Source organism: Miniopterus schreibersii, assembly GCF_964146895.1.
Source record: "Miniopterus schreibersii genome assembly, chromosome: 3".
NCBI classification, from domain to species: Eukaryota; Metazoa; Chordata; class Mammalia; order Chiroptera; family Miniopteridae; genus Miniopterus; species Miniopterus schreibersii.
Window position 1 is genome coordinate 44,869,436 of NC_138103.1, and position 17,094 is coordinate 44,886,529.

Genomic DNA, 17,094 nt, shown 5'->3' on the forward strand with positions numbered 1-17,094 from the left:
AAGGGAGAAGGGGCAGTCTCAGAGGGAGTCAGTGATAGAAATGGTGGTAGTTGCAAAAGTTGAACGTTAGTTGAATGTCTGATTGCATTAGATGATACCTCCAAAAATCAGTGCTTGATGGTAAACATTTTTATGTTTTTCTAACTTTAATGGGAGTGCTTTATTACAGGGGTTGTCAAATTTGCACTGTGAAGGGTCAGATAGTAAATATTTTCAACTCTACCATTGTAGTGTAAAAGTAGCCATAGACAATATGTAAATGAATGGGTGTAGCTCTCTTGCAACAAGATTTTATTTATATAAACCAGTGACGGGCTAGAAATAACCTATGAGCCATAGTTTACCAACACTTGCTCTAGTATTTCCACAATAAGAATGATTCTGGCTTTTAGGTTGGTTTCACACACAAACACACATTTTTTTTAATCGCACTAAGGAAATAACCCCGTTACTATTTTTTAGATTTCTAGCAAGAATGTTTGCTAATTAAAGTCTTTTTAGTATCAGTGGAAATTATCAGAAAGATTTTCCACTTTTGACCTAATGATCATGAGGAATAATTCTTTTACAATATTACTTAAAATTTAGTTGCCCTTGCTTCTTGAAATAAACTCAGCGTGATCACATAGTCATGGTTTATTCTGAGCTGCTGGATTCTGTTTGCTAATATTTTACATAGGATTTTAATATTGAGACCCATTGTGTGAATTGTCTCTAGTTTTTCGTCTTGATAACAGTTTGATACTCGCTTTGCTAAAAGATTGTGTTTCCTATTTTTCTTTTTGAATCCTTTGGTGTTTAAATAGGTTTTTTATTCCTTTAAATAACTTATTTATTGCTTTAAAGTTGTTTAAATAGTTTCTTGTTTAAATCACTATTTATTCCTTTAAATGTTGTTAGTATTTGTGATGGAGTATCTTTGTGATAATTTTAAATTTTTTCTACTATAATTAGTTGGTTTTAATATTTAGTCTCTCATGGGACCTATTTTGGTGCATATGTTTTCTTAGGAAAAATCTTTCAGCTTGGACTAATATTAAAATTTGTATTTTGCAAAAGGTATAAATTTCCATCTTGAGATTAATTCCGTCAGAAAATCTGGGAATAAAACATACTAGAAAATCTGTAAAGAAAGAAATTTACAAATATAATTGGTTTGACAGTGGTAGGTTGAGGTGGAGTTTTCTGCTCTTCGTGATTTTATGCTATCATCTTTAATCACCATTACTTAGTTTACTAAATATTATTAACTGTTTCATATGTAATTTGTGGTAGTAATTATCTATTCATTGAGCAGATATTTATTGAGCATTTAATATGTACCAGGTATTGTGCTGGATCCTGGGATTATATCAGGCAACAAGACAAATAAGATTTCCTTGTGAAGCTCACATTATGGTGGGAGAAACATAACAAACAAGATACAAACATGTTAAGTGACAAACTGTGATGATTACTGTGAAGGGAATAAAATACTAATTTGATAGAAAGTAACTGATAGGGGCCTACATTTTTTAGAGCATTCAGGGAGGATTTCTCTTAGGAATTGACTTCTGAGCTGGGATCTGAAAGATGAGAATTAGCAGTTGAGGAAGAGGTTTCTAGGCAAAAGCAAAGGTCAGAGCAGAGATATTGAAAAGGGCTGCCCTAGCCGGTTTGGCTCAGTGGTTAGAGCGTTGGCCCACGGACTAAAGGGCCCTAGGTTGGATTCCGGCCAAGGGCAAGTACTTCTGTTGCAGGCTCAATCCCAGCCCTGGTTGAGGTGCTGGGGCATGTTGTGGGAGACAACCAATCGATGTGTCTCTCTCACATCGATGTTTTCTCTCTCTCTCCCTTCCACTTTCTCAGAAAGCAATAGAGAAAATATCTCCGGGTGAGGATTTTAAAAAAAGAAAAGAAAAGGCCTTTGCATGTATGATGGTAGTGGGGCTGAAGTGAAGATGATGAAGTGGGCAGGAACCAGACTGTGCAGGACATACAGTGTCTGGAATTTACTTAGAAATCAGTGAGATTTTAACTGATGAAGTCATTGATCTGACACACATTTTAAAAAGATCACTAGCTGTTTTATGGAGATTGAATTGGAAATGGATTAAAGTTAAAAAGGAAGGGATGAGTTTGGTTTAGGACTAGGGGATGATAGTGAGGATTAAGAAAAGCAAAGAGGTTAGAGAATATTTTCGAGTTATAAAAGGATGAACTAGGTGTAAGATGAAGGAGAAGAAGGAATCAGTCAGTTACGCCTGGGTGTTTTGGTTTGAGCATTGGGTGACTGAGATGGAGAAGCCTGGGAAGAGAAATGGGAAGTAGGAACTCTTTTTTTTTTTTTTTAATTTAAATATGTTTTTATTGATTTCAGAGGAAGGGAAAGGGAGAGATAGAAACATCAATGAGAAAGTCAGTGATAGACTGCCTCCTGCACGACCCCTGCTGGGGGTTGAGCCCACAGCCTGGGCATGTGCCCTGATTGGATATCGAACCGAGAGCTCCTGGGTCATAGGTCGATGCTCAACCACTGAGCCACACCAGCTGGGCAAAGTAGGAACTCTTTAGAAATTTTAAGTGCTGTTTGGACAGACATGCCATTTAGATGGCATGTAGACACCTGGATACTTAACTGTCAAGTTTAAGGAAAATGTCCTGGATTGTAGTTAAATATAGAGATTATATGAGTATAAACAAAAACACATTTGTAAGTCATCAGTTACTTGCATTGATATCCTACAATAATAAAACCCACTAATTTGTTTAAAAATGAAAGTGGGAGGTGAGAAGTACAGAACTAAAACACTGGATAGCAATAATAGTTAAGTTGACAAGGGGAAGATCAGAGTTGAAATGTATTGTTTGGAAGAGGGTTGAAAGTTAACTTTTGACATAAGTTAAATTTATATGGTAAAATTTCAAGGATAACCACTATAAGAGTAAATACAGAATATATGTACTGGAAGCCTGTAGAGGAGGAAAAAAGAATCAAGATGTGGAAAAAGAATACTTAAAGTCAATTCAAATAAAAGTAAAGAAAGGAAGAAAAAGGCATAAAAATGGAAGAAAAATAGAGATGAAAAATGTTGGATATAGGAACAAGTCCTGTAATAAATATAAATTGCCTCATCTTGCTGATGAAGGACAGTTTCAGGTCAGTTGAATTTCTTGAAGTTAAATGCTGCTTACAGAAGACACACAAAACATAAGTAAACAAAAAGAAAGAAAATAAAAGGGTAGAAAATGATATTTCAGGCAAATACTAAAAGAAAATGGAACAGTTATATTAACATTAGCAAAGTAGGCTTCAGACAAGGCTACTTATCTATTATCTAAGGCCTACAAACATCATTGAGGAGAGTGAAGGTCATTATATAATAAGTCCACTTTATCATTAAATGTAGCAGTTTTAAATTTGAATGCACCTAATAAAATAGACTCAAATATCTAAATCAAAATTTGACCAAACTAAAGAATATTGACAAATTTACTGTCATATTGGGAAATTTTTAAATACGTTTCTCAATTACTAATAATTCATGGATATAAAAAATTCCTCTATCTTTAGTAGATTTTAACGACTCATTTAAGCATGGTTTATGAACACTGCATCCTTTGGAATACACAAACATACAAAAACTGAACGTGTACTAGGTTACAAAGCACAGATTAACACATTTCAAAGAATCATTATCCTGCACACTATTTTCTGACCACAATGCTGTTAACTTAGAAGTAAATAACAAAAAATATAATTTTTGAAAACCCTATGCATTTTAAGTTATCCATCCTTTTAAAGAACCAGTAGGACAAAGAAGAAAAAATAGAAATTTTAAATGTTCACAAGTCGATGATAATGAAAATACCACCAATCAAAATTTGTAGGATGAAATGCAGTTGGTATTTAAAGGAAAATTTTAAAAATACTTATGTAAGAAAAGCTGAAAACAGAGCTGTGCATTTAACTTAAAATAGAAAAGGAATGTTATAATAAACAAAGAAAAGGAGATAAGAATTAGAATTAGGAAAGACAAAAGCAGGGATTAAAGGAAGTCAGAAGTTGAAACTTTGAAAGATTAAGAAAGATAAGACAATCCATTTGGGTAGTGAACAAGAAATCAAAGACAAGGTATAAATAAATAAGACTGAAATAAATAAGTGGATACAGTGGCAAATACAATAAAGACTGAATATTAAAAAGTACTGTAAACTTTTTAGCTGTAAATTTGAAAACTTAGAAGAAATTTACAAATTTCTAGAAAAATAGAATTCATCGAAGCACACTCAGGAAGAAATACGAAACCTGAATAATACTGTAACTACTATAGGTTGGTAATCAATGGTTTAAAATCTTCCCACGGAGAAAAACAACTGATCCAGATGGTTTTAGAGCTGAATTCTCTTAAACTAAACTTTTAAGGATCATGTCACTCTAGTCTTCAAAAGAATAGGAAAAAAGACCTATTTCTCCAAATTAGTCTAATAAGGCCAGTAGAAGCCTAATACCAAGAGTATGTGAAGAAAATTATATGGATGTTTTGTTTTTTTCCCATTAAAATACATGTTAAAATCTTTAACAGAATTATTGGAAATTTGAACTTGGAAATGTCTTCTTTTAAAAGATAAAATTCAATTATGAATCTGGGTTTATTCCAGAAATTCAAAGGTAGTTTTACATAGAATAGGTATAAATGTCATTCACCACATTAGCAAAATACAGAAGAAAATTCATATGATAGATTCTATAGATGGAGGGAAAAAATCATTTAATAATGTTCGACACCTTATCATGATAAAGACTGAGAAACCAGGATTAGAAGAGAATTTCCTTGACTTGAGAAAAAGTATCTAGCTAAATAAATAAATAAATAGAAATCATTTTCAGTAAGGAAGAGTTTAAAAATCCCCACTTAAAATAGGAACAAGACAAGGTGCTCAACCAGCACCATTTCCATATCCATTGTTGGTAGAGGCTGGAAAAATAAAGGGTAGAAAGATATAAAAAAAAGAGGAAATGAAAAGGAAAGGAAAATAACTAGGAGACTATAGAACATAAAATCTTAATATGCAGAATGTATAAAGAACTAGAAATCATTTAAAAAAACAAAAACACCTCACAATCTGATTGCAAAATGATCAACTCCTTGAGCAGATAATTCACTGAATAGGAAATATTAATGGTGAATAAAAGATGCTTTTGATACTAATGTATCAAAGGATGCTTAGATAATCAGTACTCGGGAGTGTATGGTCAGATCACATGGAGGTATCATTTTTTTACTAACCTTTTAGATGAGCAAAAATCAGGAAATTTGACAGTGTCAGGGGTTTTGGAAGATATGAGTAATTCTTACACACTGCTTGTTTGAGATACAAAGTAGGTCAAATTCACTGAAATTATGTAATTACTGTAACATTTGCATGGTAGACTACCCAGCTATTCCACTTTTAGGTATATACCCTGGAGAAACTTCCCCATATGGCTCAGAAGTTGTATATAAGAATATTCTTTGCAGTACTTTTCATGAAAGCCATAAAACTGGATATAACCCAAATATTAATTAATAGAAAAATTAGTGGTGTGCTCATACATGGAGTATTATATAACAATGGGAACGAAGGAGCCACAGTTACATGCAAGAATATGGATGAATGCAGAGATACAATGCTGAGTGAAAACACCATTCCTGGAACCTATTTTATAAAGCCTAAAAACAAGCAGAAGTAAATACCTTGTTTAAGTATACAAAGTAGTGAAAACTTCTTTCAGAAGGTAGTGGAATAACAGCAGCATCAAGATAGTACTTTTCTCAGGGGGTTGGGGCCAACGTGTAGAGTAAAAGGTGTATGCTAGTCATTGGTAATATTGTAGTTTCCTGGTTTGGGTGTTGGGTTTATGGATATTCAATATAATATGCTTTCTAACTTAAATAGGTTATATATATTCTGCACTGGGTAAAATGAGGAGAATTGAAGGTGAGCAAGTGGAGACTGTCACTGTACCCAGTTCTTTACAAAAGGAAAGGAACCACAGTTGGATGTTGAGCCTAGAAAAGCATTGTCCCCACTGTGCAAAAAACAAGCACGATTGTTTGCTTATAAAACGTTCCAGAAGAGAGTAACTGATAACTATAGGAAAGATAAGGTGAAGTCCTGGAGAAGGTGATAAGGGCTCCAGATTTCAAAGAAAGGGCCTTTAGGAGCAGAGACTTCCATTGTAACTAGTGGGAAGGTAGTAGGTAGGTACAAGTGTAGGTGAGTCTGTAGGTTTGCTGGTGGGAAGAAAGATGAGTCTCTCAGGTGATTTGTTACTGGATGTTGAGAATTGGTTAGGGTAGGAAAGTTGTGAAATATAAGGAAAGAAGAAAAGGTGGGAAATAGGTTTTCAGAGAACAGGGCCGCAAAGTTACTAGATAAACACTGAATAATTGCTGGTCAATAAGTATTGAGTGCCATTAGAGATTTGTGTTTTTTAATTTAAAGCTAAATTAGTAACATCACATGTGTGTTTTCATTTAGGCTTTTATAGCTGTTCTCGTGACTTTACAAACTTTATGTAAATATTCTTTAAAATTTTTAATAAATACTTTGCCTTTCTATTAATCAATAGTAAATATGTTAGAATAAAGAAGTAATTCTTCAAATTAAGTGGTGGGATTCCGTCTTTGCAACTGGATGATGAAACAGGGTACTCTTGATTTTGTAGCTGTAATTCCCTTTTAGGATTTTTTACTCCTTTTTTAAATTTCAGTTACTTTCCTTTGTACTTTACCTCCAAGAGAGGGATTTGAATTCTTAAAAGTTTGCTGTACAATTAGCATTATTAAAAATGAGCTTATACCTAAAGCTTCGCAACTATTTACATGTGTTTTGAGCTATAAAATGAAAGACAGTTAGTTAAATGCCAGTTAATTAGGAATGTTACATATGCTCTCCAGGATTTTATAAAATAAATTTCTTATAAGATAGCTTTATTTTGTGAAAGCCCTGGCCCTTTAAAATGTTGGTATTGACCCAAACATTTGAAATTCTGTGCTGCAAATAATGGATACTCTAATTGCTGATTTATTAGCTAAAGGAAGTTACTCAGATTTGTAAATCAGAATTGGTTAGTGTTTTCAGGGGTTTAATTTGATTTGTCCGCCTTTCATTTTCTTCATTTCTCAGAGAATTCTATGATGCTTGATTATATGATAGCAAATTTAAAACTTTGTAATAAAAATGTCTTTAAAATATTTACTATTTATTAGTAATTTTGATCATTTTAATATTTCTGTTCATAAAATGTTATCAAATTTAGTGTCTGTTACCAAGAAGTAGGGGTCTTTAATCCTTTTCAGGGAAGGAGCAGCAGTCTATCTGAGGCTTTGAGGCAACAGTGTGGACTGTAAATGGGAGAATAGATGATGCTGGTGGACTTCTAAGATTTTCACTGGGATTAGGTTCTGGGGATACATGATGGGGCATTTTCAGCTTTCGGTCATGGTAGCAGCATTCATTTTCTCCAAGCTGTGCTGAAAGCTCCTCAAAAGGGAAGGACAAGTTGGCGGTCTCCCTTCCTAGTTGAAATGCCTGTTACTGTGGTGGTGGTAATGGTAGGCACAGGCTTCCAATCTGCCATATATACTGGATTGCTTTTTTAGAATGAGCCATTTGGAGACATGATTAGATATATTAATCATTAGATATATTAATCATTAGATATTTTTAGTATATATTAATACATAACATTATAATGGCATTTTCATGATTTTCATATTGCCAAAGTGAAGAAAAACCATTAAAGGTCTAAATTTTTGTGGATATGTTAAATAGGGTGTGTGCATGTGTGAATGTATAATGGAGAGAGAAAGAAAACAGATAATGTCAGAAGTATTTTCAAGGTTTTTGAAGCATTTAACTTTACATTATATGCTTGCAGTTCCTAGGGGATATTTGTTTCTGTTGTTAGCTATACAAAATGAAAGATACTTTGGCCCAGTTGTTCAGAATCTTTTTTTTTTAAGAGCAAAATTCCTTTTGTTATACTATCAATATAACTCTGGTCCAGCACATTGCTACTCTTGAAGCCTTTGAAAATTTATGTGAAATGGTAGGAATTTATATAAACTTTGTACAACATGTTGGAAGCATATGCCATGTACCACTTATTTTCTATTTCTACAACTGCTGTAATGAATTATTAAAGACAGAATGAAATGTTTAAGCAAAATATATAGCCGAGAATTGGTTTAGAGTAAGAGTATAAATGACATGTTATATTGTTTAGACTCATTATGATGATTTCTTATTTTAGTTTTCTTTTTTGAATTAAAAAACCCATACATTAATATTTTTACACTGAATCATTTTCACCAATATAAAACTAGTTTTATATTATATATCTGAAGTAGAGTAACTAAGTCATCTCAACGTCTGTAAAATAGGAGAAAGAAATGTATTTTTTGTAGGAATACATTAGAAATAACAGAAATTTCAGGGTCTATTCCAGGCTTAATAGGTTGTTTTTTTAAGGATTTATTATTACATTTGCAGCATATATAGAGATAGAGTATCTGTTATGTACCAAGCACTTGTTACATACAGGGGGTGAAGATAAAATGACAAGAGACAACACTGTATATGTCCTTGAAAAACTCCCAGTCTAGGAGGAGACAAGTGAGTCACCAGAAAAGTTACAGTACAGTGTGGTGAGTGCTCTCATAAAGGTGTGAATAAAAATCTGTTGCTTAGGAATTTTTAGTTTGATTTTGTATCTTAAGCCCATTTTGGGTTATATTTTTCATTAGACCTAATTACGCACAAAAGGAAAACATTCACTATCTTTATATATTTGACCTTAAACCTTTAACAAAGTAAGTATATTTTGTTACGCTAATTTCTCTGATTTTACTAGACTGGTTGTACTAGATACTAAATCTTATAAATCTATCATTCTGAAGTGTAGTTTAGGATCTGAAATTAAAGAAACATCTACGAGTTTAGGTATGTAAAGAGATACTGTTTTCTATGCATTTAAAATGCACTGATTTTTGCCTGGCTGGGCATGGCTCAGTGGTTGAGCGTCAACCTAGGATCCAGGCGATCGGGGTTCGATTCCCGGTCAGGGCACATGCCCGGGTTGCGGGTTCGATCAATGACTCTCTCATCATTGATGTTTCTATCTCTCTCTCTCCCTCTCCTTTCCTCGCTCTGTAATCAATAAAGATATATTTAAAAATAAAAAAATAAAATAAAATGCATTGATTTTTATATGTGGACATTGTCTGCATTCCTTTCATAAATGTTTTTACCCCAAAAGTTAAATTTGCACATTAAAATGTATAGAACTCCAGTTATAGCTGCTCATAAAGTTTAAATATATAAATTGTTATATAACATCATTTATCTTAAAACCCAAACTAAAATTCAACCTTGCCAAGAATATGCTCCTTTTGTTATACTAAAAGGTATATTTTCTGTTAAATAAAATAAGAAAATCCTACCATATAATGATCTTATTAAAAATTCATAAAGTACCCTTTTTTAGTTCATTGCAGCCATGAAATTCCTTTTGTTTCTTGTGTATTATAATTAATTTTTCTCAATTTGATCTTTGTGCCCATATTTTTGGTGTTTTGACTTTTCCATGAGTGTTTAATGTGCATATTGTGAAATTTAACAATCTGTGGCTTCAAGGCTTTGCTCATACTTAGAATGACAGATTTTTTGTAAAACTTTTCCTCATGATTCTTTTAGTAGTTTCATTGTTTTAGAGGTGGTGGGGGTGCCCATGCAGTTTTAAAAAGTAGATCTGGAATTTATTTAAGGGTAAATAATAATTTAGAGATTTAAACCCCCTCCCTCCAGGTGGATACTCAGTTGTCCCAATAACATTTATTGAATAATCCTTTTCCATGCTGTTCTGAACTCCTTCTCTTCCTTATTTCCTTTGTACCATTGATTTGTCTGTCTCTGTCCCTGTATGCTTATTTTTAGTGGGATAAAGATTGACAATAAACAAATAAGAAAATGATAAGTAAAAGTAAATTCTATAATGAAAATAAGCTGAGTGACATGATAGTCAGTGACTGGAGAGTTACTTAAAATGAGTAGTCAAAGACAGGCCTCTCTGAGGAGGTGACATTTACTCTGATCTGAATATCAAGGAAGAAGTGGCTGTGCAAAAAAATCTGGTGAAAGAACATTTTACGTAGAGGAAATGGCCCCAAGGTGGAAATATCTCCATGTGTAGCGTGAATAGTAGGAATATAGTGAGTGGAGGGAAGAGTAGTGAGGTAACAGTTGGAGAAGAGGGCCAAGGAGAAAGCATGTATTATGCAGGGATTTGTAGGCCAGGCGGAGGAATTTGGATTTTATTTTAACTGAAGGGAAACTATTCAAGAGCAGTACTTAACAGTTTAAATTGTCTGAAATAAATTTTTCTTAGGTTTTCTCCTGCAAAAAGAGGATATATAGTAGATTAGATAATCTGTATATCAAATAAATAGTTTCTTATGTAATTAGAAGCTATTTCTATGTACATGTGACCCTATAACAAATTTACTTCACTTTTAAATAATTTTGCATTTAAAGGAAAAAGATTTTTTTAAATCATAAGTACCAAGAGTTTAGGACTCAAGGAATAAAGATTCTGCTTGTACTGAGTAAAGCTCTTTAAAGAACAATTTTATGAGTGTTTTAAAATAATATTTTTTTCTATCTTAAAATGTTTGTATTAGGGAACAGACGTCCTTGGAAGAGGGAGAAATTCCTTGGTTACAGTACAATGAAGTGAATGAAAGCAGCAGTGATGAAGGAAATGAGCCGGCCAATGAATTTGCACAGCCAGAAGCTTTCATGTTGGATGGCAACAATAACCTTGAGGATGACTCCAGTGTAAGTGAAGACTTAGATGTAGACTGGAGGTATGTAGCACAGTGTTATCACCACGCTTAATTGTTCATTGAATAGAATTTGTTCATGGTTCTAAATTTCGAAAACTGAGTCCTGATAGCTGAAAAGTATTCTTATTTTCCCATCTTCTACTTCAAAGCCCATTTCAGATGTCACTTCCTACAGGGACTCCTTCCTACTTACTCCAGGTAGTGACCTCTTCCTCCTTTGACATTTATCTCTCTTGAAGCTCACCTTATATCCCAGTGAGTTATACACTCACAATTTGATATTTCCAACTTTTAAATTTATCCTTATATGCTAAATATAGCACTTAGTATAAACCTTTATTTTAAAAAAGGTCCCGAACACTATTTGAAGAATTTTAAAACCTGTGATTGAATCAGAATCATAAGAATATAGTTTTCATTCTTTATATATTTTGTATGGAAAATATAATTGTACCTTCCCAAATATGTTGAAAGTATTAAAGTTAGGCTGACAAAGAACAGCTTCAAATAAAAGTAACATGTAAATTAAGTGGATTATGTGTTATGTCTCATGATGGTTAGAATTTAACTGTTTTTGTTTATAAAGTTAGACATATCTTTCAAATGTGTGGTAGCCCTTTGGAAGCAGCTAATTACTGAGATGAAGAAAGGATGTTTGTTCCAGTTGATCCCTTTTTGTTATTTTTCTGGAAAAAATATGGCTTTGTACTACCCATGTTTCCACGTCTGCACAGAAATATTTTTAAGAATTTGTCTTGTTTTTCCAGTTAAAATGTCATTACAGAAAATTTAGAAAAATAAAGATAAGAAAAACTCATTTATATTCCCTGATATCTCCACATATTTTTTTGTTTTTTAGGTCTCCTTTATGCCTTCAGTTTCCCTCTCTGTGTGTGTAGCTACTTCTTTGTGCTTCTCCAAATTGTTCCAGACATGAAACTCAACATTTTTTTGAAATTCTTCTTACTGTTTTCTGTTCTCACTTCCTGGGGTGGTTGGTGGTGGTGGTGAGATTACATTTGCAGAGCAGATTTTTTTGTTTTTTTTTATCCTTTTGATTTCAGAGAGGAAGGGAGAGGGAGAGAAAGAGAGATAGAAACATCAATGTGAGAGAGTCATTGATCGAGCCCGCAACCCGGGCATGTGCCCTGACCGGGAATCGAACTGTGATCTCCTGGATCCTAGGTCAATGTTCAACCACTGAGCCACGCCCAGCCAGGCTTGCAGAGCAGATTTTTATTGACCTTTTTGTAGACGTAGAAGTGGAGTTTTATTACAACCACAAAAACAGTCTGTAATTCTATCTTAAACATTCCCACTATCCAGAACCCATTTTCTGGCTTCCCAAACATTATGGAAAATCAGAGGCTTTACCTAGTCCTACTCTTGCTGATTTTGATGCTCCCTTCACTTCCTCCATCTGCTTTCTTACTGAACACATTTATTCTGATGTCTTTTCTCTCCATGTGCGAAGTCATTCATTCCTCAAAGAATTTAGCAGATGACAGAATTATCTATTTAGATCATCTGTGTTTTGGGGAGGCAGTTATGGTTTTATTTTTTTCTATTGCACATTTTTTAAATTTTGTAAAAGTAATTTTTTACAGCTCCATTATGTAGACTCTCCATTCTATAGATGCACTAAAATTTAATTGATCATTTCCACATTGAAATAATGCAGTGAAATTCCTGTCTCTTCCCCTATGAAACTGGATCTGACTTCAGGCCATTTCTTTAGGACAGATTCACAGGGGTAACATTACTGAGAATTGTGATATTTTTTTAAGATCTTGATACATATTTCTAAAAATCTTTCAAAAAGCGTTGTTCCACATAAAAATTCGAAGAAATAATTGAGGTCTTTATTGGGTAAAGTTTAAACTTAAATTTGAGAACTTTTATTTTAGGTTCTTTCTTATTGACTGTCTTTTTAAATATGGCTGTTGTGTTAAGATTTTACAGATGTTGCTAATTGTCCCAATATTGGGGGAGCATTGTAGTAGTTTTTGGAGTTTTTTTGCTATAGAAAGCATTTTAGCATTGATTTTCTTGATTTTCATTGATAATCAAGATTTTCTTACATAACGTAGTAAAATTGTCAAAATCAGGAGATTAACACTGATACAGTACTATTATCTAATCTAACAATTTTCTAAAATCCTGCGGCACAGCAAAAAATATATATTTTTTTGCCGATCTGACCAAAAAAAGCAGGTATAATTTTGACTCATTAACACCAGATTGCTATTGTGTTGGCTGTTGTCCTTTTTTTTAATTTGACAACCTAAGGGGAAAGTGGTCAGTGCCCCTAACTAAAGAGTCAGGTATTGCATGTTTTAAAAATTATTGTGGCACAATGGTTGAAAGTCACTGACCTAATCTATAGGGCTTACTCAAACATCTATAGTTGTCCCACTAATCCATTAGAGAGAAATTTATTTCTAGTTCATTCCAGGACCACTCATTGCATTTGTTTACCATGTTTCTTTAGCCTCTTTTAATCTTGAACATTTCTTCAGTCTGTCTTTGTCTTTCATAACCCTGACATTTTTAAAAAGTACAGGCCACTTAATTTGTAAAATGTTTTTTAAGTTAGATTTGTCTGATGGTATGATTAAATTCGAGTTACAGAGTTTTAGAAGGAAGACCATAGAAGTAATGTTTTGTCTTCACAGTTCATATCAGAGGGCACATGATATCAAATTATCCCATTGCTGGTGATGTTAATTCTGATCACTTGGTTAAGGTGTTTAGGTGCTGTCTTTCAGATTGCTTCATGGTACAGTTGCCATTTTTTTTCATTTACAATTAATAGGTATTGTGTGGGAAGATATTTCAAGACTATATATTCTCAAACTGTCAAACTTCTGTCCACTAGTTTTAGTATCATTAGCGATTCTTATCTGAAACAGTTACTACCGTGGTGATTGCCAAATGAATGATATTAGAATTTTTAATTTTAGCTGATGATTCTGCAGTGACCAAATTACAACCAGATACCATGCTTTGAGTGTCTAGATTTGTTTAGCCTGGAGAAGAAAATGATTATTGGGAGATAGTTGACTAATCATTTTAAGGAGTTTTCTGTAAAAGGGAAGTGGACACAGTTTTTGATGCTTCAGCAAGCAGAACTAGAGCACTTACTTCACATTAAGTTTCAAACTTTTAATAGGGCTTTCCCACCCTGGCATGTGCCACCTTAAAAAGCAGTGTATTTTCCATGTGGAGGGACTGGTTCTACTGTTCTTGTCCGCCTGCTCTGGTGCCAGCTCTGTGGTAGGCACCTGAGTGCATCTACTCATTTAATTTGTTTTGTAGATGAAGAAACAGAGTAACAGTTAAGTTTTTCACATTATTTTAACTATAACTCAGTTAAATGTGAAGTTAAATTCCTATCTGACTGACTGTAGGACTCTTCCTCTTTGCACTACATCTCTCTGCTAGATGAAGGAGGTCTGGTATTGCAAGGGAGGTTGGATTCACTAATTCTTAGTTTTAATTCTAAAATCTGTGATTGTACGAGAATGTCTGTTCTTTTGTACAAGATGATACCTGCTGATTTCTAGATACTACTAAGCTATAACATATTCTTCATAAGAATACTTCAGTGTCTCTGGGCAATAGATTTATAATTTTAATGGTGACACAAAGATCAACATCAAAAATGTTTTGAGCTAGCTTGTGTAACAGTGCATATTTCTATGATACCTGATGGAAACACAGACGTCAACAGTAGTTTGCCTTTAGGTAGACAACATAAGCTCAGTTTTGGAAATCTTGGATTTGAGGTGGTGTGGTTCATTGAAGTAATATGCCCCACATAAAACTAAAAATGTAGGTCAAGAGCTCAAGAGGGTGTTTAGAATTAGGTAGAAGTTTATGAATTACCTGCAGAGAGGATAATTAAAGAAATGGACTTGAGCCCGGCCGGGCATGGCTCAGCAGTTGAGCATTGACCTAGGATCCAGGCGATCAGGGTTTGATTCCCGGTCAGGGCACATGCCTGGGTTGCAGGCTCAATCCCCAGTCGGGGGCGTGCAGGAGGCAGCCGATCAATGACTCTCTCATCATTGATGTTTCTATCTCTCACCCTCTCCTTTCTCCTCTCTCTGAAATCAATAAAGATATATTAAAAAAAAAAAAAAAAGATTAAATGCTTCCCTTTTAAAAAAAAAAAAGGACTTGAATGTAACTTGCAACAGGGCAAGATTAGAAAGAAGATGACTGAGGACATACTCATGATTTCCAAATTTTGAAACACTTAGTATTTCTAAGACTAGAGGAAAAGGAAGAATCTGTGTATGTCTAGATATAGAAGGAGATTAGCACCAGGTGAAGATATATTTCTCTTCAAGAGGCTCAATTCTTGAGAGAGAAAAAAAGCAGTTAAGAGCTAAATATTTTTCAAGTTGAATAATAATGAAGGAGGCCTAGTTCATAAAAGAAGAGAGATTAATGAGAAGGACTTGAGAAAATCAAATATTTTTATGCCCAGAGTATTTAAGTAGTACAAGCTAAGAGAAGAAAAAAGACTTTGACTAATGATAGAATTTTTAAAAATTCAGTAATTCTCTTTATGTTCTCACCTAAATTTAGATTGGAAACTAAAATAAACGAAAGGGGAAATATATGGGAAATAACTAGGAAGGGAAAAGTACTACCCTTATTCCAGCCTTAAGCAGTCCCCAAAGTTAGAACTAGAAACATAAAGATAATTTTTCTATGAACTTTGTGCAGTGAGTGTGGCAGCCTATTGAAGAGGTAGTGGTATCTTAGCTCCTTATACTTAGCATTTAACTTTTTTTATTGGGTTCTTTATGCCCCTTACCCCACAAGATTTATGTTAAAATCTTTTCAGAGTTTCTGCTTATAGTATGTTTATTGGTTTATCAGTATGTTAATATAATTATGTCTTCACCATAAAGATTTCCCAAATCATGGCCATATATTTTTTTCCAGTCTGTTTGATGGCTTTGCGGATGGACTAGGAGTTGCTGAAGCTATTTCTTATGTGGATCCTCAGTTCCTCACCTACATGGCACTAGAAGAACGCTTAGCCCAGGCTATGGAGGTATTTCAGTGACTCTGATGCCCATGTCTAAGTTGGTGGGGTGCAAAATGAGAAAAATTAAAGGTTTTTTTTTAACTGCTCTTAAGAAAAGGTGAATAATTTCCTCATCAATTTAATAACAGTTACTGAATACTGATTGCCACCAGTGTGTGTATATAAATTACACTCAACATCCTGCCAATTTCCCTAAAATTGGTTTCCCAGTTTTTACTACAGAATGGAAAATGTTTTGCTTACATTTAGAATATACACTTTTCCTCTATTGAATTATATGGGTCTGTGAATCTGAAAATTTTATACACACATGCACAGGTATAGTTTTGAAATTAAATTAAAGGTCTCTGAGGATATATTACAAAACACTTCCCATTTTTTGTTCTCATGGATTCTAAATACTATGTTGCTGCTTAATGCAGTTAGAAAATTTACTCCCCCTCATCCCACATACATACACACTTTAATAAATGTTGCACATTTGGTTTTTAAGTTTGTCTTGCCATGTTTATTTAATCATTTTGAAAAATGAAGCTAAAATCATGTATAATTTATGATTTTTTTCCTTTTAGATTTAACACTAACATTCTTTAAATGAAACAAAAACAAATAATGTGACAAGCCATGCTTTTATTTGTTTTTTTCTCAGGTAGCCCTAACTCTTTTTGGTAGTAGTTTTCATTTCTGTTATTTTTTCAGTACTAGACTGATCTTTCTTTTCAGGTAGTGGCTGTTGTGAAAATAGTGGCAATAAACATTTGCCTTATAGCTGTGTCTCAAATTTGAATCAGAGTAGGACAAAATAGTTCAGATTTTTAACTGTTTGAAACAATATTGAAGCTTATTATTTGCTTCCAAACAAACTTTGGGGGAAAAGTGTCACTTTGCACATTTATATTGACATCTAAAAATTTTTAGCATAAATTCTAAGCAATATTGTCCACTCTGTCATATCCCTTTGCAATAAAAATATGTTCAGGAATTTAAATGTAAAAAATAAATTGAGTTAAAATTGTTAGTAGTATTGATAAAAAACAAATGTTTTTTCATCTAAAATTTGTTTTTTATATTAAATTTATTGGTTAATAAGGTTATATAGGTTTCAAGTATACAATTCTATGATATGTTATCTGTATATTGCATATGTTAATTTTGATA

General features: G+C 33.4%; 1 protein-coding gene across 4 annotated transcripts in view; it reads left to right on the forward strand.

Moving 5' to 3' along the window:
* PJA2 (praja ring finger ubiquitin ligase 2) overlaps positions 1–17,094 on the forward strand; it is a 63,477-nt gene that overhangs the window by 34,472 nt on the left and 11,911 nt on the right. For all 4 annotated transcript variants that reach the window (XM_081133210.1, XM_081133211.1, XM_081133208.1 and 1 more), the window contains 2 exons: positions 10,707–10,892; positions 15,831–15,942. In XM_081133210.1, the coding sequence (XP_080989336.1) occupies positions 10,707–10,892; positions 15,831–15,942 (298 nt within the window). The remainder of the gene's footprint in view (positions 1–10,706; positions 10,893–15,830; positions 15,943–17,094) is intronic.